Source organism: Thamnophis elegans, chromosome 2, assembly GCF_009769535.1.
Source record: "Thamnophis elegans isolate rThaEle1 chromosome 2, rThaEle1.pri, whole genome shotgun sequence".
Classification (NCBI taxonomy): domain Eukaryota; kingdom Metazoa; phylum Chordata; class Lepidosauria; order Squamata; family Colubridae; genus Thamnophis; species Thamnophis elegans.
This window is the reverse complement of record NC_045542.1, coordinates 154,009,743-154,034,109: the sequence shown is the minus strand read 5'-3', so window position 1 is coordinate 154,034,109 and position 24,367 is coordinate 154,009,743. Positions and strand designations below refer to the sequence as shown.

The 24,367-nt window shown below is 42.8% G+C and overlaps 1 protein-coding gene across 1 annotated transcript; it reads right to left on the bottom strand.

The window, feature by feature from the left end:
- Window positions 1–7,602: 7,602 nt before the first annotated feature.
- On the bottom strand, window positions 7,603–18,553 carry LOC116503747 (E3 ubiquitin-protein ligase TRIM39-like). Its single transcript, XM_032210345.1, has 7 exons — window positions 18,057–18,553; window positions 16,763–16,858; window positions 15,945–16,175; window positions 14,110–14,132; window positions 12,652–12,770; window positions 11,577–11,609; window positions 7,603–8,816 (listed from the first exon to the last, which is right to left on the bottom strand). Exons 1-7 carry the CDS (start codon window positions 18,450–18,452, stop codon window positions 8,290–8,292), a joined length of 1,425 nt encoding a protein of 474 aa, XP_032066236.1. The 5' UTR covers window positions 18,453–18,553; the 3' UTR covers window positions 7,603–8,289.
- Between the last annotated feature and the right edge of the window lie 5,814 nt (window positions 18,554–24,367).

Below are 24,367 nucleotides of genomic sequence, written 5' to 3'. Positions count from 1 at the left end.
CATGGGACCGATTGCCAAAGAATTATATTTGATCCAACCAGCTTGTTAAAGGGGAAAATGCTTATAAAAAAAAATAGGAAGAAGGGAACATTTATGGGGCCAGAGGGGGTAAACTTGGAATGAAACAGACTGGAAGAAGCTCTTGATAAAAGGCCAAATCGAATGCTGCAATTGATGGGATGTCTCAGAGATGAAGGGGAAATCAAACTCTTTTTTGTCACTTTTTATGGGAATATCCTGCAGAGGAAGAACTGCCAGGACTGCCCCCTTCCCAGCCAGCCAATCAGGAAATGGATCAGGAAAAGCTCTAAAATGATTATGTTTTTACATACCCAAACTCCCACAACTTTAACCTTAACCTGTCTGCTGTTGACCTCACCCCATTCCTAAGAGGTCTGTAAGGGGCGGGCATAAGCGCAGCATCGTACTTACTGTCCCTGTCCTATTGTCTCCATTTATTCGTAACTATTGTATTTTTCGGAGTATAAGATGCACCGGAATATAAGACGCACCAAGGTTTTGAAGAGGCAAATTGAAAAAAAGGTAGGTAGATAGAGTGATAGAGAGAGAGAGAAAGCGAGAGAAATATAGTAGGTAGTAGGGAGAGAGAGTGAGTAGTTAGGTAATTAGGTAGATAGATAAAAGAGCAGAGAATAGAGAAATACAGTAGGTATGGAGAGAGAGAGAGAGAGAGAGAGAGAGAGTAAGTAGGTAGGTAGGTAGGTAGGTAGGTAGGTAGGTAGAGGGATATAGAGAGAGAGTAGATAGGTAGGGAGAGAGAGAGTAGATAGATATGTAGGTAGATAGAGGGAGAGAGAGAGAGAAATACAATGGGTAGGTAGGTAGGTAGAGGGGGAGGGAGAGAATTCCAGTAGATAGGTAGGGGGAGAGAGAGTAGGTAGGTAGGTATGTAAGTAGGTAGGGAGAGAGAGAGTAAGTAGTTAGGTATGTAGGTAGATAGAGGGAGAGAGAGAGAAAAATACAATGGGTAGGTAGGGAGAGAGTAGGTAGGTAGGTAGAGGGGGAGGGAGAGAATTCCAGTAGATAGGTAGGGGGAGAGAGAGTAGGTAGGTAGGTAGGTAGGTAGGTAGGTAGGTAGGTAGATGGAGAGAGAAAGAAATACAGTAGGTACGTAGGTAGAGGGAGAGAGGAGGGAGGTGGAGGGAGGGAGGGAGAGAGTAGGGAGATGTTTCCATGTGCTGGAGAAGGAAATATCTGACAACCTGTAGCATCTAAAACTTTGTTTTTGCTGGCACAACACTTGATCAATGTAATTCTCATCAATCACTCTAAGTAAAGAGCTTTCCGAAAGGAAAAAAAGTTTTTGTACTCTGCAAACCTCCCAAAAACGGGCCCATTTTCTTTTTTTAAAAAATGCATGGACAGCCTTATGGAGGCTTATAGAGTGCTCCGGGTGGTGGGGAGGCATAAACGAGAGAGTGAGTAGTTATGTAGGTAGATAGGTAGGTGGATAAAGGGTTAGAGAGAGAGAGAGGTAGGGAGTAGATAGGTAGGGAGAGAGAGTAGTTAGGTAGGTATGTAAGTAGATAGGGAGAGAGAGAGTAAGTAGTTAGGTATGTAGGTAGATAGAGGGAGAGAGAGAACTACAGTAGGTAGGGAGGGAGAGAGAATAGGTAGGTAGGTAGATGGAGGGAGGGAGAAAGAGAATAGGGAGGGAGAGAGAAATACAGTAGGTAGGTAGGGAGAGAGAGAGTAGGTAGGTAGGTAGATGTTTCCAGGTCTATTTATCCATGTGCTGAAGGAGGAAATTGCTGACAATCTGCAGAACCTAACACTTTGTTTCTGCTGGCACAGCACTTGATCAATGTAATTCTCATCAATCACTCTAACTAAAGAGCTTTTCAAAAGGGGGAAAAAGTTTTTGCCCTCTGTAAACCTCCCCAAAAAGGTCTGTTGTTTTTTTTGCAAAAATGGGCCCGTTTTCTTTTTTAAAAAAGGCATGGATACCCTTATGGAGGCTTATAGAGTGCTTGGGGGGGCAAAAGTCACCATGAAGAGGCAGCCTGGGTCTGTCCTTGGAAGGGCAACAAAGAAGACTATCTTGTAGATGGAGAATATGGAATATGTAGAATGTGGAATAGGATCATTTGCTGAATGGAAAACTTCATTTTTACAATTCTATTAACAATTCTATTTGACTTTTGGCTTGAGCCAGGTGACACATTTAGGGCACATAGCACTCACACGTTCTATCTTGATAACAGATGGTAAGTTTTGTCTACTGTCTTCTGGGCATCTTCTGTTTCTATGTATTACACAGAATAAACATTGGCATAAAATTGCAAAAGAAGGAACTACAATCCATGAGACACCTACTGTATGGATTTACAATCAGTCTTACAATCAGTAATCTGTTGTAGATAACCTACGTAAGTATAAAAAAATAGAAAAAGTACTAGGATTTGTAAAAAAAAAACTGTGAGGCTATAAAGCTTATATTGAATGTAATATTTGAAGCCCTGTGAGGGGGGGTTGTTGGATTATGACAATTATGTGTTTAAAAAAAACGGGAGGAAAAAGGAGGAAAGAAAGAAAAATGAAGGGAAATATTACAGAATATATCAAGTTATGGACACTTACACAATCACTGATTGCAACTAAAATTAAATAAATAAGTCATGAGCCATAAATGGGATGGAGAACTGTGACAGACCTATAAAATCATGATTGCCAGGCTTAATTGTAAGGTATCTTTAATGCTGATACACCTGAACACATGATGCTAGCGCCTATAAATTACCTAGGAAACCTCATTTTTTATCCAGACAAATAGAAATGATGATCAGGTTATTCCTTCATTGACTGATTGACTGATCAGGGTGGCATAGAACAATAAAGGAAGCTGAAGTAGCAAAAAGCTGAGGAAACTCTGCTTTAAGGGCTTTCAGAGATCCCCGCTTGGCAAATAGGGATTTTTCCAAACTTTTTCCTATGGATGTCCCTTCTTTTAGGGGAGCATCATACAGACACCAACAGGCAAATATAAATAGGGCCAAAGGGTCAGTCCAACCAAGGAAGCCTCTGAGAATGTATGGAGCAAAGTTGCTGTGCTGGCATCAAAAAAGCTCACTTTTCCCCCTTCACAGTTGGGAGAGATGCAGATCCTCCTGGGCTCCTCACTCAGGACCTGATCAGAGTATACTGATGGAGATAAGATTGTGTATTTCCCTCTCCGTTTCCCAATCTGCCAGCGCCTGGTCTGCTTATCAACATTTGTTAAGTCCAGTGGCTCTTTGACAACCCCTGTAGCCCATCCTTCTCTTATCTCCTACCATAACTTCCCAGAAGTGTCTCCCTCTTGAGAATCTATGACAGCCAAGGATATAAGAAAAATATACAAATCTGTTGCGGTCTGAGATACGATTGTTTTCTTTAAGTGGCTTAACTCCTTGGACCCTTTTTCGATCTTCAGAGAGATCAAGGTGGTCAAGATTGGCTGTGCCTGGATCCAGAATTACATTCACTTTAAGGGGGAAGAGAAGGGAGGAAGGAAGGAGAAGAATAATAGCTTCAGCTGCAGGCCTAGTTTGTGTCTTCACCCCCAAGAATTTACACAAGTCTCTTGTGTGAATGGAGTTCAGCTTCCAAATACCCCTTCCAGGACTTGGACACTCGTTTTTTTTTTAAACAAAATGTAAGCCGTTGCCTGGTCAAGAGTCCTCCAACTTTGGCAACTGTAAGACTTGTGGACTTCAACTCCCAGAATTCCCCTGATGGAGCTGTTAGTCTCCAGGTCCCCTCTGCTCCCTTTTCTCCAAGCATTCAGACTGCCCTACTGTCTTGTCCTATCCTCTGTTAATTGCTGGCCTGTTCAGTGCTCCTCTGGCGTCTGGCCTTCTCGTCCCACTCATTTAGGTTGTCTTTGCCACCTGCCAGTGAATCTGCCTCCCCTCCATCTGCCACTAAGCTGCCTGCCTTCAGAATCCATTGATTAGCTGTCCCACTCTTAGCTCTACTGCACAGCTGTTTGTCTCGTGGCACCACTGCTCGATTCCCCCAGTCTCTAATCTCCCACGTGTCCTCCCCTCTGCTGATCGCCCTCCAGTTGCACCATATTGGCTGGAGAATTCTGGGAACTGATGTCTACCAGCCTTACAGTGGACAAGATTGAAGATCTCTGGCCAAGCCCTTCAAACAGTTCATAGCACTTCACTTCCTCCAGTCTCCCTGCACAATTCTCTTTAGCTTACATCTTGCAGATAATCCTAACCCTCCTTCAAAGGCCCTGCTCCCCCTCAAGTGGGAAGATGCTGCAAACCCTAACCCTTCCTCCTCCTCCTCCTCCTCCTCCTCCTCCTCCTCCTCCTCCTCCTCCTCCTCCTCCTCCTCCTCCTCCTTTCTCACCCTTTCCTCAACCTATCCCCATGCTTTGCTTTCCCCCTCATTCTGTCGGGTCGAGGCCAGGTGAGCCAGGAGGCCTTCTCTCCCTCTCTGCTCCCTCTCACCATCTCTCTCTCTTGCTATCCTCCTTCCTGCCAAAACCTCCTCCTTTACCTTCCCTTCTCCCCCTTCCTCCATGATGCACTTAAAATGGGGCAAAGCTCACTTAACAGCTGCCTCACTTGGAAGCAGAAATCTAGGGCTCAATTGTGGTTGTAAATTGAGGACTACCTGTATTAGGTACGTTCATTAGGATTACTCATTTGCTCCTTTGCCAACAGCAGCTTCTCAATCTTCAATTTTTAGATGCTTTGAGGTGTCCCACAGAAGGGCTCTTAGCCATCAAAGTCACCACATTAGAGTTAAGTTTCACTCCCCTTATTTATTTGTATCTCGCCTTTATTAATTTTACAAATAACTCAAGGTGGCAAACCTATCCAACACATCTTCCTCCTCCCATTTTCCCAACAGCCTTCTGTGGTGGGTTGGACTGAGAGAATGACTGGCTCAGTTACCAACTGGCTTTCATGGCTACGCCAGGACTTGAACTCCCAGTCTTCCTCTTCCTAGCCTGGAGCCTTAACCACTAGATCATACTGGATCTGACACCCATCTCAATATCGAAGCCAGTTTTGGGATGCCTCAGATTATTGGCCCCTGGTGGCTACCTGGATGACTCTCCTTGCAGTTTCCTTGCTAAAGATTCAGGAGTGGATTTCCATTGCCCACTTCCTAGGGCTGAGTGAGAGTGGTGGGTCCTAAGGTCCGGCTTCAGACCTGGTTACAGCACAGAAACCGCTTTGGTCGCATTGACCGATGATCTCTGGAAGGCCAGAGATGGAGGCTATGCATCCATCCTGGTTCTCCTTGACCTCTCAGCGGCTTTCGATACCATCGACCATGGTATCCTTCTGCGACGACTGCGGGAGGTGGGAGTGGGAGGCACTGTTTTACAGTGGTTCTCCTCCTACCTCTCGGACAGGTCGCAGTCGGTGTTGGTCGGGGGGCAGAGATCGTCCCTGAGGCCCCTAACATGTGGGGTGCCACAGGGTTCGGTCTTATCCCCCCTACTATTTAACATTTACATGAAACCGCTGGGCGAGATCATTCGGAGGCACGGGATAAAATACCACCAATATGCGGACGATACGCAACTGTATCTGTCCGCCCCGTGCCAACTCAATGAAGCGGTGGACGTGATGAACCAGGGTCTAGAGGCCGTTAGGAACTGGATGAGCGCTAACAAACTGGTACTCAACCCGGACAAGACCGAGTGGCTGTTGTGCTTCCCTCCCAATAATTTGGCTAATGTACCAACACTTAGGCTGGGGGGTCAAATTTTACACCCCTCAGATAGGGTCCGCAACTTAGGAGTCCTCCTGGACCCACAGCTGACTTTTGACCACCAGCTGTCAGCTGTGACCAGGGGGGCATTTGCCCAGGTTCGCCTGGTCCGCCAGTTGCGGCCCTACCTAGACCGGGAGGCTCTCACAACAGTCACTCGAGCCCTTGTGATCTCTAGGCTGGAATACTGCAATGGGCTCTACATGGGGTTGCCCTTGAAGTGCATCCGGCGACTACAGTTAGTCCAGAATGCAGCCGCGCGAGTGATAGTGGGCGCACCGCGGTTCGCCCACGTTACACCTGTCCTCCGCGAGCTGCACTGGCTACCTGTTGGTCTCCGGGTGCGCTTCAGGGTACTGATGACCACCTTTAAAGCACTCCATGGTAGTGGATCTGGGTACTTGAGAGACCGCCTCCTGCCGATTACCTCCCTTCGACCAATTCGATCGCACAGACTGGGCCTCCTCCGAATCCCATCTGCCAGTCAATGCCGACTGGCGACCACACGGAGGAGAGCCTTTTCTGTTGCAGCTCCGACCCTGTGGAACGATCTCCCCGCTGAGATCCGTACCCTCACCACCGTCCAGACCTTCCGCGCAGCCCTCAAGATCTGGCTCTCCCAGCAGGCCTGGGGATAGGTTCCTAATTCACCCGCCCGAGTGTTTGATTGTTGAACGAAAGTTGTGTTTTACTATTTTTTTCTTTGTTCACATTTTGTTTTGTTTTTGATGTTGCACTTCCCTCCCTTGTGATTGTAAGCCGCCCTGAGTCCCCTCAGGGAAAAGGGCGGCCTATAAATTTTAATAAATTCAAATTCAAATTCAAATTAAGGTCGCCTAGCTGGCTTTGGGCCTAAGGCAGGATTGGAACTCATGGTTTCTAGCTTGATTTCTTAACCACCACACTAGATTGGCTACTCAATAAGAGTCAGAGTGGCTTAAAGCAAGAAGGAAAAAGAGTGTTATTCGGCATCTTGTCAGGTAATGTATTTAATTAATAATGAATTATGTTGTGGCCCGGCAGGAGCCATTAGAGCTGCCGTCAGACTCAGACAGCGAGGGGTCTTATGAGTTGGCCTTGGAGGAGGTGGAGGACCCTGGACAGGGTGTCAACTCCGAGCAGGGCGAGGAGAGACTGGCTGGCCACCAGGTGGCGGCAGAGCATTGGATCAAAGGGAATGTTCCTGAAAGCATCTGGGAGTTGTATCAGGATGCATGCAGGCGTAGGTCTACTCAGTGTAAAGAACAAAGGAGTAACTACAGGAGGTGATTGCAAACAGCTGAGGCTGATCAAGATCCCCTCCTGCTGATAAAAGAGACTGCAGGTGCCACGCCCTAGTTGCAGAAGTCAACATTCCGTTCCTGTTCTGGTGTTGGGTCTTGTTCGCGTTCACAACCCGAGAGAAGCCAACCTGGATAAGTGGTTTTGAGATAAGAGAAGCCGGGTTTGCATTTTGTTATGAGTTATAGGACTTTTGCCAGAGCTATTATCTTTGTTATTTGGGCTTGCAGCCAACAGGAGTTTGGACTGATTAAAAGAAACCTTTTGAGTTACGTGGCTTTGGGCTTTCATTCCTGGACGGAGAAGGGGGGGTCAGAACAGAATTCCATTTTTACAATTCTATTAACAATTCAATTTTGGCTTGATCAGATGAAACATTTAGTCTACATACTGCTCACACCTCATATCTTGATAACAGATGGTACGTTTTGTTTTTGTCTACTGTCTTCTGTGTGTCTTCTTTCTATGTATGTACAGTATTATGCTGAATAATCACTGATTTGTTTGATTTCAAACAGTATAAAACAAATAACGCCACTCTAAAGTAGAAATAAAATCTCATATTGGCAAATAAAATAAGGTAAAAATACATTTATTGATATAAAATTGCAAAGGAAGGAACTACAGCCCATGAGACATCTATAAAATTACAATCACTCTTACAATGAGTTATCCGAGTCCTGTAGATAACTTAGATAAGTATAAAAAGAGACAAACAGTAATAAGATTTGTAAAAAAAAACAACAACCATGAGGCTGTACTTTCTGAAGCCCCGCTAGGGTTGTTGAGATTATAAAAATTATGTGTATATTTAAAATAAAACAGAAAAAAAGCAGAGAGGGAAGAAAAAAAGCAGGGAAGGATTACAGAATATATTGAATAATGGGAACCTACACAATCACTGATTGCAACTAAGCATGAAACAAACAAGCATGGTACATAAATGGGCAGGAGACCCCTGATGGGCATCTAAAACCCATGATTTATGGGTTCGGCTGTAAGATAAGCCATCTTTAATATTGATAAACCGGAAGAAAGGACATTACAGCCTATCAAGCTTTCATTGGACACCTCCTGTTTTAGACTGACTGACTGACTGACTGACCCATTCCTTCAATTTCCAATGCTAGACAACTGCAAGCAACTCAGTGCGGCATAGAATACACAATCAAGGAAGCTGAATTAGCATGAAGCTAAGGAACTGTTGCTTTAAAGGCTTCCAGAGATCATCGCTTGGCAAATAGGGATTTTTCCAAGTTTTGCCTATGGACGTCCCTTCTTTGAGGGGAGTGTCAGGCAGGCACCACCATCCAAATAGAAACAGGGCAGAAAGATCTCCCCAACCAAGTCTGAGAATGTATGGAGCAGAACTGCTGTTCTGGCATCAAAAAAGCTCACTTGCCCCTCTTTGCAGTTGAGACAGATGCGGATGCTCATGGGCTCCTCGGTCAGGACCAGGTCAGAGCGTCTTGACGGAGAGATGGCCTTGTATTTCCCTCCCCATTTCCCAATCTGCCAGCGCCTGGTCTGGTCATCAATATCTGTTAAGTTCAATGGTTTGTTGGCAACTCCTATACCCCATCCTCCTCTATCTCCTACAATTACTTCCCAGAAATGTTGTCCTGATGAGAACCTCTGACATCCAAGGACATAAGGATTATATACAAATCTCTTGCTGTTTGGGACAGCATTTATTTCTTTAATTGGTTTAAGTCCTTTGACCCTTTTTCGATCTTCGGAGATGTCAAGCCAGTTGGGATGGGCTGTGTCTGGATCCAGAATTACATTCACTGTAAGGGGGAAGGGAAGGGAGGAAGGAAGGAGAAAAATAAGAGCCTCAGCTATTTACAGGTTAGAAACAGGTTTAAAAGTGATAAGGCACGTTTCGGGATCTACCCAAACCCTCAGGGGCTAGATAAGATCTTGTTTGGTGGAGACAAGAAAATGTTATCGAAGATCTACCAATTTTTGACCTGCCAAGATACTAATGAAGAGATGGACAAAAGCCTTCTAATAGTATGGGAGAGAAACCTAGGTTATGAAATTGAAATGGGCAAATGGTGGGATCTATGGAGTAAGACCATTAAACTTACAACATCTACTGCATTCAAAGAAAACATATACAACATGGTTTATAGGTGGCACTTCCCCCCAACGAGGTTAGCCAAGATGTTTCCTGGGTTATCTCCATTGTGTTGGAAATGTGGAAGAAAGGATGGCACATTCTATCATATTTGGTGGTCCTGTACTGAGGCCACGAAATATTGGAAAAGGATTAAAAAATGGTTAAAAGAGGTTACCGGGGCAAACATTGAATGGAGACCTGAGAACTTGTTACTAAGCACCAAACCAGATAACATAAGCAGTTCAATATGGCATTTGAGCCTGCATATAATTGTGGCCGCAAGAATAACCTATGCACAATTTTGGAAATCCACCACTATACCGTCGGAAGATGCTATAGTTAAAAAGATCTACGAATGTGCAGAAATGGACAGAATGACGGGTTGGCTGAGGGACAAAGGAGAAACAGAACATTATCTTAGCTGGAACCTATGGTATATGTGGGCGACTAGGAGAACAGCAGGGACTTAAAATGGGGAAAGTTAACATAGGTACCGTAATAGATCCCTGAATCTTGCAATGAGAAGATGTGGCGTAGAGACCTAATAATGAGGATAGAAAGAAAAAACTGGGCTGTGAATGACTGTCACCGTGGGGGGGGAGGGGGGGTTGTATGTTTAAAACAGCATTTGTATATGTATGTTTTACTTTATATTGTTATGTATGATTTGTTTTGCTTATGTCGTTGTATTTATGTCGTTGTATTTTTCTTCCTGTTTTTTAAAGGTAATAATGTTTAATAAAAATTATATTTAAAAAAAAAAAAAAGAGACCTGCCTAAGTCTTTCAAAGACTTCATAGTGCTCCAACTCTTCCAGCCTCCCTGCACAATGTCTTTAGCTTCCATCTTGCAGATGAGATTAATGGGATTGGGAGTGAAGAGTGGTTGGCTTTGAACAGGGACTCTACCTGGAGCATTAATCCAGAAGATCAGGCAGAGCAAGAGGCTGCCATGTTTCAATTCTGAACTGGCAGAGTCAGAAGGATCCCCCAGAGGGAACTTAGGACACATGTTGGAATCTGAGGATGCTGAGCCCTTTTCTCTGTGACCATCAGGGTGTCACAGGCATGTACAAAAGGGGAAGATGTTGCACAGGAAACCTCTGCTTTCATCAGTCTGATGGGCCTCAATGTGGAGGCAACCCTGATGCTCCAACCTTGCTATGTGTTTTGACTCAAAGGGCCTAATTTCTCTGCTCCCAAAGACCTGGTCTCTCACCAACCTTTGGTCAGGCAGTAAAATCAAGAGAATGTTATTAGCTTGGTAGGAACTCAATATTCCTTTCAGTCCCAGGTTATATTTTTCCATTTGTCCAGATATTTCATTCTACACAAAGATTGACTTCAGTTTTCTAGATTATGTATAGAACGGAACAAAACAGAATGAAGTAGAGTGGAGTAGAAGTAGCCAGTTGCGGCCCTACCTAGACCGGGGGGCTCTCACAACAGTCACTCGAGCCCTTGTGATCTCTAGACTGGAATACTGCAATGGGCTCTACATGGGGTTGCCCCTGAGGTGCATCCGGCGACTACAGCTAGTCCAAAATGCAGCCGCGCGAGTGATAGTGGGCGCACCGCGGTTCGCCCACGTTACACCTGTCCTCCGCGAGCTGCACTGGCTACCTGTTGGTCTCCGGGTGCGCTTCAGGATACTGATGACCATCTTTAAAGCACTCCATGGTAGTGGATCTGGGTACTTGAGAGACCGCCTTCTGCCGATTACCTCCCTAAATCGACCAATTAGATCGCACAGATTGGGCCTCCTCCGAATCCCATCTGCCAGTCAATGTCGACTGGCGACCACACGGAGGAGAGCCTTTTCTGTTGCTGCCCCGACCCTGTGGAACGAGCTCCCCATGGAGATCCGTACCCTCACCACTATCCAGACCTTCCGCGCAGCCCTCAAGATCTGGCTCTCCCTGCAGGCCTGGGGATAGGTTCCAATTACCCGCCCGAGTGTTTGATTGCTGAATGAAAGTTGTGTTTTATTATTTTTTCTTTGTGCACATATTGTCTGTTTCTGACCTTGCACCCCCCTCCCCTGTGGTTGTAAGCCGCCCTGAGTCCCCTCAGGGAAAAGGGCGGCATATAAATCCCAACAACAACAACAAAAAAAAAAAAAAAAAAAAAAAAAAAAGTAGGGGAGTAGAACAGAACAGAATAGAACAGAAAAAGCTTTATTTGGCCAAGTGTGACCAGACACACAAGGAATTTGTCTCCTCTGCATTTCCTTATGTTGTATATATCAATGGCAAGTAATAGTTCATAAATCATAAAATCATTAAAGTTTACTGGATCATCGTTGTCTTATATAGTATCTAATCCTATATTTTTCTTTTGTTGTTAATCTATGATGTTTCTCTTAAAGTTACTGGCATCAGAAATTAAAATGGCAAACAATTGCAATTCCTATAACTCATATTTACCTTCCCGTTGTTGAAGTCCACTTTCCAGAGTATCTGGGGAAGAAAAGGGAGGAATTCAGCATCTCATCACTGGAATTGGAGCAACAGAAGGGCCTCCCTTCACATACCCTGGTTTGCTTTCCTTGGACTCAAATCAGGAAATAAGGAATATGGAAAGCCACAAGCCAAAATGTCATTGTTGGCTATATATATTCCATCGGGTATAAATATATTCTACTATATATTCCGTATATACGTAGTTCTTGACTTACAACTACAGTATTTGTTTAGTGAAGTTACAGCGGCACTGACAAAGGTGATTTATGAGCGATTCTCACACTTACGACTGTTGCAGACCAAGGCAAAAAAGGTCACTTAACTTGCTTCCCTTGCTTAGTAACAGACATTTTCAGCTCAACTGAGGTCATAAGCCAAGAACTACCTGCATCTATTCCATTCTACTTAGTGGAACCTTATTCTGCTTCCCCAGTCATCAGTGCATGTGGATTTGGGATACAAAGAACACAGGTAGTCTTACAATGACAACAGAGCCCAGAATTTATGTTGCTACATGAGAAATTTGGTAAGTGAATGACTGCAGTTGTTAAATTGGTAACCCGGTTGTTAAATGAAGCTGGCTTCCCCATTGACTTTGCTTGTCAGAAGGTCACAAGAGATGATCACTGCAACCGTCATAAATTGACAAGCTTCCAAAAGTAAATCATGTGGTTGTGGGGATGATACAATGGTCGTAAGCGTGAAAAATGGTCATAAGTCACTTTTTTTCAGTGCCATTATAACTGAACGATCACTGTGAGCTGTAGTAAGTCAAGGGCTACCTGCAAATGGTCAATTATGAGTAGCTAATGGTTCCTGTATTTTAGGCAGCCCATCATTAATGGGAGAAACCAGAAAGCCCCTGTTCCCCCTCTTGGTGCCAAGACGCAAGGCCTTTCCACAGAGAAATGAGGGTGTCTCTTCCACTGATTCTGGAATTGATCCCTCTTTGATCCACGTGACATCGACCCAGAATCTCTCATGGAGGCTCTGGGATCAAAATGTCATCCAGTGTAAAACCTCGATGGCTGTTTTTTACCTCTAAATTTTTTCATGGCACTTTTCAGAAACACAGTGATATCACTGTAATCCCTGATATTCCACTTCGGGTCTTCAGGTAAATCCACCGGATTCTCATATGTTTCCTTAGCCTGGTAACTGGCAAGACAAAAAAAAACATCATTTATCATCCTGCCAATGGAAGTGTCAGGGTTCCAAATAACATCCAAAGTTAAATCAGAGTCCAAAGCAAAGAATTGCTCAAAGCTACAATTTATTAAGAGAGTCATGTTGGTACATCTGGGAAAACCCAAATCTGAGCTGCCTGGGTTTTCCCCACCCAGTTGAAAGTTCATGACCTTCCCCCCACCCACCCACCCACAAGTCCATCACACGGTCCAATCTTCCACTGCCAGGCTGGCAGTTCCACCCATCCAGTTCCGGTCAGGTGAAGTGGTATAGAGATAAAGGATGACCTTGGATTCTAGAAAGGAATTTTATTTTGGCTACATAGCATTTTACTCCTTACTTTCCCCCCATTATAAACAGCATAGTAAAATAATAGAAAGTGTGGCAGGCCAAAGATCCAGAAAGAAATATGGCTGTAGGCCTGACAGGAAGAAGCTTTGTGATGCCTGGTTGTGTGTAGCTTTTAGTTGTTAAGTGGGGGTGTAGATGACCAGCTCATTGAATGTCGTTTTATGTTTCCCCGTCCTTGGCTCCTGGTAAACTGCTGGTAAATCAACACTCGTGTTGACCGACAAAGGCCCTTGTTTCCCAGGCTTCACATTTCTCTGGCTAGCTATTCAACTGTGGGCCCCATAGTAACCCAGTTTCAGTTTGGGGCTCCCCGCTCTGGAAAATTCTTGTGAATCTCTTGGCCAAAAAAATGGGTTGTATCTTACCAAATGACTGATGACTAATAGGGGTGAGGTAAATAATCATTTAGAAGATGGATATAATGTTCAAACTGATCTTGATGGATTAAAGGTAATGCAATGAAATTGAATAGAGACAAATGCAGTTACAAGTAACCTTCAATTTATGACTATTAGTTAGCAACCAGCTACAATGGCTCTCAAGAAATTGACTTACAACTATTTAACATCTGTCACAGTGTCCCTGTAATCACAATTCGGGTGCTTGGCAAACGTGATGGATTTATGATAGTTGCATTACTTGGAAGAGCAATGATACTTTTAAACCATCAAACATCTGTCTCTTCTTGGGAAGGACTCAATAGGTGGATAAAATGTCAAATTCAATCTAAACATCTGGTTGACTATGCAATCAACCATAATAATTGATTATATCAAATATTGCTAATTATCCTGTTATCTGAGGTTGTTTGAGGAAATATCTAAAAAGCCCTGATAACACATTACGTAACCTTTACATCCAAATACTGCTAAATAAAAACAGAACTTTTCAAAATAGGAAAACTGCCAGAGGAGCTGCTGATCTCTGAGACTGTAAAGAAAAGAGTGGATTTACTTACTTCTTCAAGATGCCTCCAATGTTCTGAAAAATAAAGAGACAAAGCATTGAAAGGAGCTATTTCCTATGCATAAAATTAAAATCTTACATTCACAAAATAAATGAGTGAAACATCTGGAAAAGCAGACACTAACAGACACATAAACTACTTCCATTTTTTTTCAATGAAAAAGTGCCATTGCTCTTTTTTCCCAAACTGTCCAACCTCATTTGGAGAGGTATTGTTTTTGTTTTCTTGTCTAACAAAAGTTATACCCCAGTTGAATCCAACACAATTACAATATTGGAAAAACAAAATAGTGCATCAATAGGATAAAAAAAATCCCCTGCATTTATGCTTCCAGAATCAAGGCACTTTGGGAAATCCAGGCGGTTATAATACTTTGTTTTATAACCACTTGTGTCATCAGTGTAGGATTTCTCCTAGCCCTGGAGATTAAGAGGAGGGGGAGACCCCACAAAGAACACCCACCACCACATCCCCTAATAGGGGATAGGAACCCTAAGCAGGCATTTTTACATTTGTGAAGAATATACAGAGACAGTGACAAGTACTTTGAATTCTTGCTTCTCACATAGCCTGCTTTTTCTGTATTACATTATGTATCTCTAACATTAGCCTTTACAGGTAGTCCTTGACTAAGTAGTTCATTTAGTGACCGTTTCTTTCCATAGAAAGAGTCAAAAAGATTTCTAAATGAGGAGTTGAAAAAAAGATTTTGAACTTGGTCGAGTGCAGCCAGAATCCTACATGCAGACATGGAAAGATATATCAATCTCCACAAGAGAAGAATGGATGGAAAAAGAGATGGGGCTAGAAAAAAATGACAAAATTGACTGCTTTAATTAGATATGACCCATTATTTCTACTTAGAAGCAGCTTCTAAACTTTGTGCCTGAGATTAAAAAAAATGAACTCTTGATGCTTGATTTTCCTTATTAGACTAATCTGTTTTTAGACATGGCTAGTAATTACTGAATATTCAAAACTAAGAGTTGAGGCTTTAATTTTATTTTCTATTCTATTGTGCAGAAAAAGGTTGAAAGACAATGGTTTTTTTTCCCCTTTATCCTACACTTATTTCCCATTCTTAGCCTTCTCCATTTCCTGGTTTTCTCTATTTCCATTTGTACTTTTCACTATTATAATTTTGACAAAATTTATGAAAAAGGGGGGAAAAGGACAGAGTCAAAAAGAATACTCTGTGGAGAGGCTAAAGAATGCAGAGAGGAGCAGTAAAGATGATAAGGGCTCTGGAGGCCAAACCATGCAATGAATGGATAAGGGAACTCTGTATGCTTAACCTAACAAAGAGAAGGCTTAGGGGAGACATGACAGTCATCTTACAATACTTGAAGGGCTCTCATAGGGAAAAGGGCATTGATTTACTCCCTGTAGTCCCTGAGGGCAAATGATGGAAGCTTATCACAAGGAGAGCCAACCAGGCATGAAATGCTCTAATCCTCACTACTGCTTTGGAACCAGGAGCGTGTGCTCACTTTGCTCATGTGCGGTGCTTCTGCGCATGCGTAGAGCATCTATGATTACATCTGGATGGGTGGGGGGAGCCTCCCACCGCCACCACTACCGGTTTACCCGAACTAGGGAGAACCGGCAGAATACCACTTCTGGAATAAGGAAAAGTTTCCTGAGAAGTATTTATCAGTGAAACAGCTTCCCTCCCTGAGTTTTGGGTGCTCCATCACTGCAGGATTCCAATAACAGTTTGGACAACCATGTTTTTGTGACTGTATAAGGACTCATGCCTTGGGCAGAGAAGACCTCCAAGGTCCCTTCCAGCCCTAGAATTCTATGATCTCCACTTCCTGCCTGACCTGTAAGAGTTTGCTGGCTGGCTGCTGAAGCTTCTCTTCTATCTCCTGGATGAGATGGTCAAGAGAGCAGAGTTCCTCCATGTGCGTGGCCAAACCCTCCTCCTTTCTTGCCATAATCTCCTTCTCCGTTTCTTCCATTTCACTCAATAGAAGATTCTCCTGTCCTTCTAACCAGAGTTGTAGCTCTCTGAATTCAGCCACTACATTTTCTTTCTCTTCTTTGATGAGGTCCTAGAACAAGAAAGATAAAAGGCAAAAGGTGTTGTTTTTATTTTATTTTACTTATTTTACTTAATTATTTTTATTTTTATTGTTACAATAATTAAACAGATTCCTTGAAGAATCCAAAAGTGAGGTGGGAGAATTTCCTAAGGAGAAAAAAAAACTCCTTTTGATATTAAAAAGCACAGAGAAGAAAGGTTTCTTAAAAAAAAAAAAAACCAGGGTCCAGTTTAAATGATCTTTCATTAAAATTTTCTTGACAATCTGGGATTCCAATCGAGGAGGCAGAAAAATGTTTCAGTTCACAGTTTTTTCAATAAGATGAAATATGGTTTGCATTAATTTATTAAGCAGACTAAACCCATTGCATAAAACATGGCTCATGGGATAGGTGCACTTAACCCAACTGTGACTCATTCAGGCAATGGTGACATCTCAGTCCCCAGGTTAAGGCCAAGTTCTCTGCCCTAACACAGTCTTTATCTTGAATTTCCTTTAACTTGTACTTACAAACAGGCTGCCTATTATTAAAGATAGCAGATAGGATTCTCCTTCCTATTAGCTCAGAAGCTCCCCACTGTTGGATCCATACTTACAAGCATCTCCTGCAGTTTTTTCTCTGTGTCTCTTTTGTATGTAGCTATTTTTTCTTTCTGCTCCTTCTGAGCCTTCAGGCAATTCCCAACCTTCATCTGAAGAGAAAATACAGGTTTTGAGTTGAGAATTACATCGGAGAGAAGACCTAGTTAGAAGATATATTCCAGTGATGACGAAACCTTTAGACTCCAAGTGCCGAAACTGCGCGTACGCACATGCCCGAACTGAAAGGTTCGTGTGAACATGTGATTGCATGGAGATGCACGAATGTGCGCATTCACGGACGTGTGCACATGTGCAGCAGATACCGGAAGGCCAGCGGGAGGTGGGGCATCCCAACAGCGACAGGGTGGCAAGAGGGATGATCTTTGTCTTTTATGACCTTCTCTTTCGTCGTTTGCAGGGAAACAGAAGCTCACGAAAGAAACGCCATGGAGATCTGACCTGGGGTGCTGGCGCTCATTCCAGCAGAGGGGGCTCTACCTACCACATCTGGCAGGCCTGCCATAGGTTTGGCATCATGGATATATTTAATCCTCATAAATGCATGACAATTGGCAAACACCCAAATTTTGATCATGTGACCACGGAATGCTGCAATGATCACTTTTTTCAATGCTGTGGTAACTTTGAACAGTCACTAAACAAATGGTTGTAAGTGGAGGACTATGGTAAATCTGTCTTCATAAAGATTGTAGCCACAAAGGATAAAGCAGGAAGGGAAGATGTCAGGCTGGAATTGGAGAAGTTTGTTGAAGGAATGGCCTAGGCAGAAAGTTGCACAGGACGGTAAGGAATAATGGCACACTACTAGCTAGCAACAAGAAAATTCCAGGTAAGTTAGAAGGACTCAGGTTAGAGGGATGCTAAGGCATATATAGACATAAACTTTGGTAACTTCTAGCTTATTATAATAATAAAACGCACAGCATTTTTGATAATAAAGCTAATTAGCACTAAATATGCTATTTATGAAGGAGGAGGGTAAAGTGGGCCAGAAGAAGAGATCAAAAGAAACAAGTGTCAAGGAATCAATGAGTGATTCTTAGGGTGTTAACTTCCTTGATCTGGTATTTGTATTTGTCTCAGGGTCTTTGCTCCTTTAGCTGGTGAGACCCTTTTGAAGTACTTCAAGAAAAGTTCCTTGCACCACCTTTCCAGTCTCGATCTTATTGGTATCTGCACCAGGCTAAATCAAACAATGGAGAAAGCAAGTAAAGTGATCTCAGGATGGTCAGGAAGACCGAGGATCTGGATGATCCTCCGCAGCGATTCCTCCTGGCTGAGTCCTACCTTGTATTCCTGGAAAGCCTGCTCCTCAAGGATCACCCAGTGGCCCCTGTGCTCTTTGGATCGGTCGCAGACCATGCAGATGAGGGTCTCGTGGTCCTTACAAAAGAGCTTGAGCTCCCGGTGCTTCGGGCAGAAGCTCCCTCCTTCTTCCTCCGAATGGCCTCCGCATCGCCTGGCCACTTCAGCCATCCGCGCCAGCTGCCTGTTGGGGAGGAGGCTGCGGAGACTAAAGGCCTTTCTGCAATGGGGGCAGGACGCCCCGCAACTGCGGGTCAGGCAGTCCCGGCAGAAGTTGTGGCCGCACTCCGGGATGAGCACGGGATCCTGGAAAAAGTCCAGGCAAATGGAGCAAGTAGCTTCTTCCACCAAATCCTGCAAGGGCGCTCCAGCCGCCATCGTCGCCCCCTCCGCTGGAAAAGGCAAGAGAAACTTAAATTTCGCTTCTTTTCCTCTAAATCAGGTGACCGTCTTTGGGATCTGCCCAAGCGGGAAACCGAGATGATTGGTTGTTTCTGTTGTGGTCATCTTCGCTGGCTTAAAAAAAAAAACTACAGTATTTTAAAAAGAACAAATTGGGGAGGAGCAAAAATTCACAGGACGGACCCCTGATCAGTTATTATTGGCCCAACCAGCTCTTTAAAGGGAAAATTGTTTTGAAAACTTGAGAGAAGCAAATGTCCCTGGGACGAACCCCTGATCGATTACAATTGATCCCAGCATCTTCTTAAAGAGAAGAAAAGGGTTTTTAAAAACTGGAGAGAAGCCAAAATTCCTGGGATTCCCCCACCCCACCCCTCACCCCTCCCCCATCAATTATTGATCCACACATTCTGCTAAAGAAGAGGTGGGGAACCTTGGCCCCTTTATGACTTGTGGATTTCAAATGGTATATAGAGTCTCCTGTTTGAGCCGGAGGCTAGACTAGAAGACCTCCAAGGTCCATTCCAGCTCTATTATGATTGAGCCAACCAGCTTGTTAAAGGGGAAAATGCTTTTTAGAAAACTTGGAAGAAGAAAAACACTTATGGGATGAAATGGAGTAAAGTTGGCATGGAAGAAACTGAGATAAAGCCTTCATACAAGCCCAAATCCAATGCTACAATTGATAGAATGACTCACAGATGAAGGGGAATGTAGAAAATATAATCCTTTCTCTAACTTCTAACCCTAACCCTTCAGGCAAAAGATGGATACTGTAGGAAGTTATCACAAGCCCTCTCCCAGAAAAATGAAATATCATAGGAAATGTTGAAAAGGCAGAATACAGATATGAAAAGGAAGAAACATGTTTTAAAAGACAGAATAGCTCCCTGTAGCTTCCTGCCCACTTTGTCAATGGGCCATTAAGAAGGCCAAGCTAGTCTACTTTACATAATAAAGACTTCTCCACTTCAGCTACAGGAAAGCATGATAGTATTGGCCCCAACTGACCACATGGCATCTGAGAACTCAACCAAACCTGGATTCAAAACGCAGCCTAGAGAGTTGCCCCTGCATGGCCCCATGGGAGTCTGACAACCAATCAGAATAAAAGCTCAAGATCAAAGGCCAGAGAGGGCATAAAACCAGGGACTCAGCATCTCAGTCCTTCCTTCTCTTTTCTCCACCAACATTGAAGCATGTGATCACCTTTTCTGTTCAGAGCTCAAGCCATGTGGTCCTGTCCACCATTAAAACCATCTTTCCAAGCAGCCTCCATGTCTCCAGTGTCTTTTTCCCCACTTGGAGCCGAACGCAGAAGGACATTTTTTTCATCAATACAAAGAGTAATTAATAGTCTCGGGCCAACCTAGGACAGAAGGGGAACCTATCTCGGAATAGGGGGATCAGGTGGGTGGAGAATATTTTATAGACCCTTTTATGAAGGTCTTTTGGGGGAGACTTTCTTAGTCACAAGGGGTCCCTGAGGAGATTGAGTTTAAACTGTTGCAGCCAATCTCATTACCAATTCAGGACACAAAACCACGAAGGGTTGGAGAACTCAGGTTTATTTGCGCAACGGTTCAGAGCATTAATAGGAGAAATTCTGAACCTCGGGCTACGGCCACGGTATTACTTTTATATATTTCGCAAAGCCAGCACCACCTGGGCGTTATGCTTCGTTAGCTTTTTATCAGTGCAAATCATAGGGAAAGGAGAAGTCCAACCACAGAGAAGTTCAATAACTGATGAATTTGCTACAGCTCTGTAGTAGAATTAAGATACAATCAAGCCAAGCGATGCAATATAGGAAAAGTTTATTGAATGCGCAGGTTCAAACATGCCAAACAAGCACAAACGTTTGAACCCCGAAAGGTTCTTAAAGACATACATTTATAGTGCAAATTACGTAAACATCTGTAGAGGCAGTATCTAAGCATATAAGGTAATAAGAGGAACCAAAAATGTCTATGCCAGATGGCTAACAGTTACTATTCCAAAAATATATCCATGGTCAGCACATTATAGATCATGCGTGACATATAGGGAGGCTTAGAGAAGCAAAACAAGAAACATCTTGCAGAATAACAGGAAACTCCCTGTCTGGGTTTGCTTGTTCCCAGATGCATAAAAATACTTACTGACACTTCAGCAACTGTTTTCTACTAATGATGCAAAACCTCGACTCTGATCAGAATATTTGATATTGAATATTGACTATATAACTTTGGCCATAGTTAGGTCTATCAGACTACCTTAGCTCCATATACACCATCTGTTACTTTCTGTCCACATCCCTTGCACATGCCATATGTCCGGTTACAGGAATTATCTAGTACATAGTTTATTATTGGTTACATTAAGCAAGGTCTCTTTCCTATAAGCAAGTTGCAACATATAAGCAAATTAACGTCTGCATTTTATAGTGTTTTTCCACTCTGCCTCAAAACTATTGAAGAAGATCTAGGCAGTTGTTGAGTCTAGTGTTGTTTGTAACATTGATGATTCCCTCAGGGGGGATGGTTGGTGTCTGACAGTTGCTGATGATATTGCGTATTTTTGTAATATCCTGTTTCATTGGTGTCCTCCAGACCAAATAAAATAGCATTGGGATGTTTTTGTTCTCATTCAATGGCATCTTTGATGAGTAAAAAGATGTTATTTGTTTGGTTGGTGGTTATTTGTGGCTATGGTTGTGGCAGTGGTTGTGGAATTGGTTGTGGTTGTGGAAGTGGTTGTTGAATTGGGATAGGATTTTGAGTTGTTGAATATTCACTTTTCTGTGCTGTAATTTCTTTTCCCAAAAGATGTAAAACGAGCTTCTAAACATTGTACTGATCGTGCTTCTAGACATGCTTCTATTGTAAGGTAGTCTGATAGATCTAATTATAGCCAAAGTTATATAGTCAATATTCAATATCAAATATTCTGATCAGAGTCGAGGTTTTGCATCATTAGTAGAAAACAGTTGCTGAAGTGTCAGTAAGTATTTTTATGCATCTGGGAACAAGCAAACCCAGACAGGGAGTTTCCTGTTATTCTGCAAGATGTTTCTTGTTTTGCTTCTCTAAGCCTCCCTATATGTCACGCATGATCTATAATGTGCTGACCATGGATATATTTTTGGAATAGTAACTGTTAGCCATCTGGCATAGACATTTTTGGTTCCTCTTATTACCTTATATGCTTAGATACTGCCTCTACAGATGTTTACGTAATTTGCACTATAAATGTATGTCTTTAGGAACCTTTCGGGGTTCAAACGTTTGTGCTTGTTTGGCATGTTTGAACCTGCGCATTCAATAAACTTTTCCTATATTGCATCGCTTGGCTTGATTGTCTCTTAATTCTACTACAATTGTGTGCAGGGATGTTTGTTGTGTTTTAATGGTTATTCTATGTTTTCGACCCTATCAGGCAGGGCAATGAAATTGTTGGGTTCAGAAATGAGGAACTGTAGGTGTTGTTTGTAGGCTGCCTGTTTGTTTAATCTCAAGCAGGTGTGGTGGGCATGCTTGTTACATAGGCTGCATTTCTTGAATTCCTCATCTTTATTGGTAGTGTCATTGCATTCATAGCATGCACAGGTGTCAAATGGGTTGTTGTTGGTAAAGATATCTTTCTCTTGTGGGTGTTTGGTGGTGGAGTGTTTGGAGGTTTTGCCTGGCATGGTAGATTTGTTGTGTAGATGTGTAGTTGGCTACTTATTATTTGTTGGTTTTTGGAGTTGAATTAGTTAATCTGTTATTTGTTGGTATGGATTAATTTATCTCTTATTAGCTGGTAATCGATGCCACACTAATCAATAGCACTAACTATTCAATATGATAGTCAGGCAACTAATTAATCAATGCTGCACTAATCTCAGTAATTACAGTTATACAATAAAACAGTGATTAAAATCTCTCTAATCAGTTAAACGAATCAATTAAAACTGCTATACAATTAATCAATCACAATCAATTATATTAATCAATATATCAGTAATCAGTGAATCAATGTCAGTTATCAAGTCAAGCAATCTATTAATTAGATAATTGCTACACCAGTTAGTAGATAAATCAATTATTGTAGACTATTAATTAATCTATTAATTAATGATATATGTCTTGAGGTAATGAAGTAATGAGGTATTGAGGCTTCATAATGATATAATAATAATAATAATAATAATAATAATAATAATAATAATAATAATACCAGGTGATAGCAGGGTCGCCGAGAAGGAACATGAAAAAATCGCAAAATACCAGGACTTAAAAATCGAAATTCAACGACTATGGCACAAACCAGCAGTGATAATTCCAGTGGTAATTGGCACATTGGGTGCTATACCAAAAGCACTGGAATTACATTTAAAACAGTTAAAAATTGACAAAATCACCATCAGTCAAATGCAAAAAGCCGCATTGCTTGGATCTGCACGCATATTACGAAAATATGTTACAACGTCCTAGGCCCCTGGGTGGGGCCCGACTAGTAACCAATGCCAAATCCGGCGAAACAACTGGCCGCTGTGATACAATTGTATAATAATAATAATAATAATAATAATAATAATAATGCAACCCGTATCAACCATTAGCACCAGTCAATGCTATTTGTGATACATTTTTGAATGTTCAGTTGGCTGAGTTTCATGTTTTATGAATAAAGTATATATAATAATAATAATGGATTATTCACCAGCACCTTTGCCAACAGCAGCTCCTCAATCTTCAGTTATTGAGATTCTTTGAGATGTTCCAGAGAGCTGCTGTTAGCATTCAAAGTCACCATATCAGAGTTAATTTTGTATCCTGCCTTTCTCCTTTTTACTAATAACACAAGGTAGCAAACATACCCAACACATCTTCTTCCTCCTATTTCCCCCACAACAGTCCTGTTTTAGGATAGGAAGGGATGCCTGGGGAAAAGGAGGCCTGAGAGGATAGGAAAAGGGCTTAAGGGGGAAATGGAGAAAGAGGCCCAGGGAAAGGGAGAGGGAGTGAAGGCAATAGGGACCATAGGAGAGGCTTCTGTCGGGCAAGCCAGAGGGAGAGAAGGGGGAGAGGAGAGGCTTCTGTGGGGCAGGCAGGAGAATCCATGAAGGAAGAGAGGCGGTGGAAGGAGAGGCCAGCAGGCAATTCAAGAGAGAGGGGGGGAGGGAGGGAGGGAGAAGGGATGAATACCATCTCATTATGTGACCCAACAGCTGAGAAGACTGACCACCACACTATATGATCCAGGCCAGTAGAGGTCCCTGAGTGAGGAACCAGCGTGGACTGGCATCATATCAAGAGAGCGAGAACACCAAATCCAGCAGCCCTTTCAAGGGTAGTGCTATCATCTATCTATCTATCTATCTATCTATCTATCTATCTATCTATCTATCTATCTATCTATCTATCTATCTATCTATCTATCTATCTATCTATCTTATCTATCTACCTACCTACCTACCTACCTACCTACCTACCTACCTACCTACCTACCGTATCTATTTGTGTATCCTGTCTTCATCCTTTTTACTAATAATTCAAGGTGGCAAACACATGCAACACATCTTTCTCCTCCTCCTCCTCTCTTTTCCCCACAACAATCCTGTGAGGTGGGTTTGGACTGAGAGAGAATAACTAGCTCAAAGTCACCCAGCTGGTTTTCATGACTAAGGCGGGTCTTGAACTCACAGTCTTCCTCTTCCTAGCCTGGTGCCTTAACTACTAGATCAAGCTGAATCTGACTCCCATCTCAATATCAAGGTCATTTTTGGGGTCCCTCTGATTGTTGACCCCTGACATTTGGATATATCTCCCTGCAATTTTCTTGGTAAAAAGTCAGGAGTGGCTTCCCATTGCCTGCTTCCTGGGGCTGAGTGAGAGTAACAGGTCCTAAAGTCGCCTAGCTGGCTT

Excerpts from the sequence above, each read along its gene's own strand:
- LOC116503747 (XM_032210345.1), bottom strand. The coding sequence starts at position 18,452 with ATGGCGGCTGGAGCGCCCTTGCAGGATTTGGTGGAAGAAGCTACTTGC. Across the intron at positions 12,771-14,109 it reads ATTGGAGGCATCTTGAAGAA|TTACCAGGCTAAGGAAACAT; the intron begins GTAAGTAAATCC and ends TTGTCTTGCCAG. Across the intron at positions 11,610-12,651 it reads TGCCATGAAAAAATTTAGAG|ATACTCTGGAAAGTGGACTT; the intron begins GTAAAAAACAGC and ends TTTCTTCCCCAG.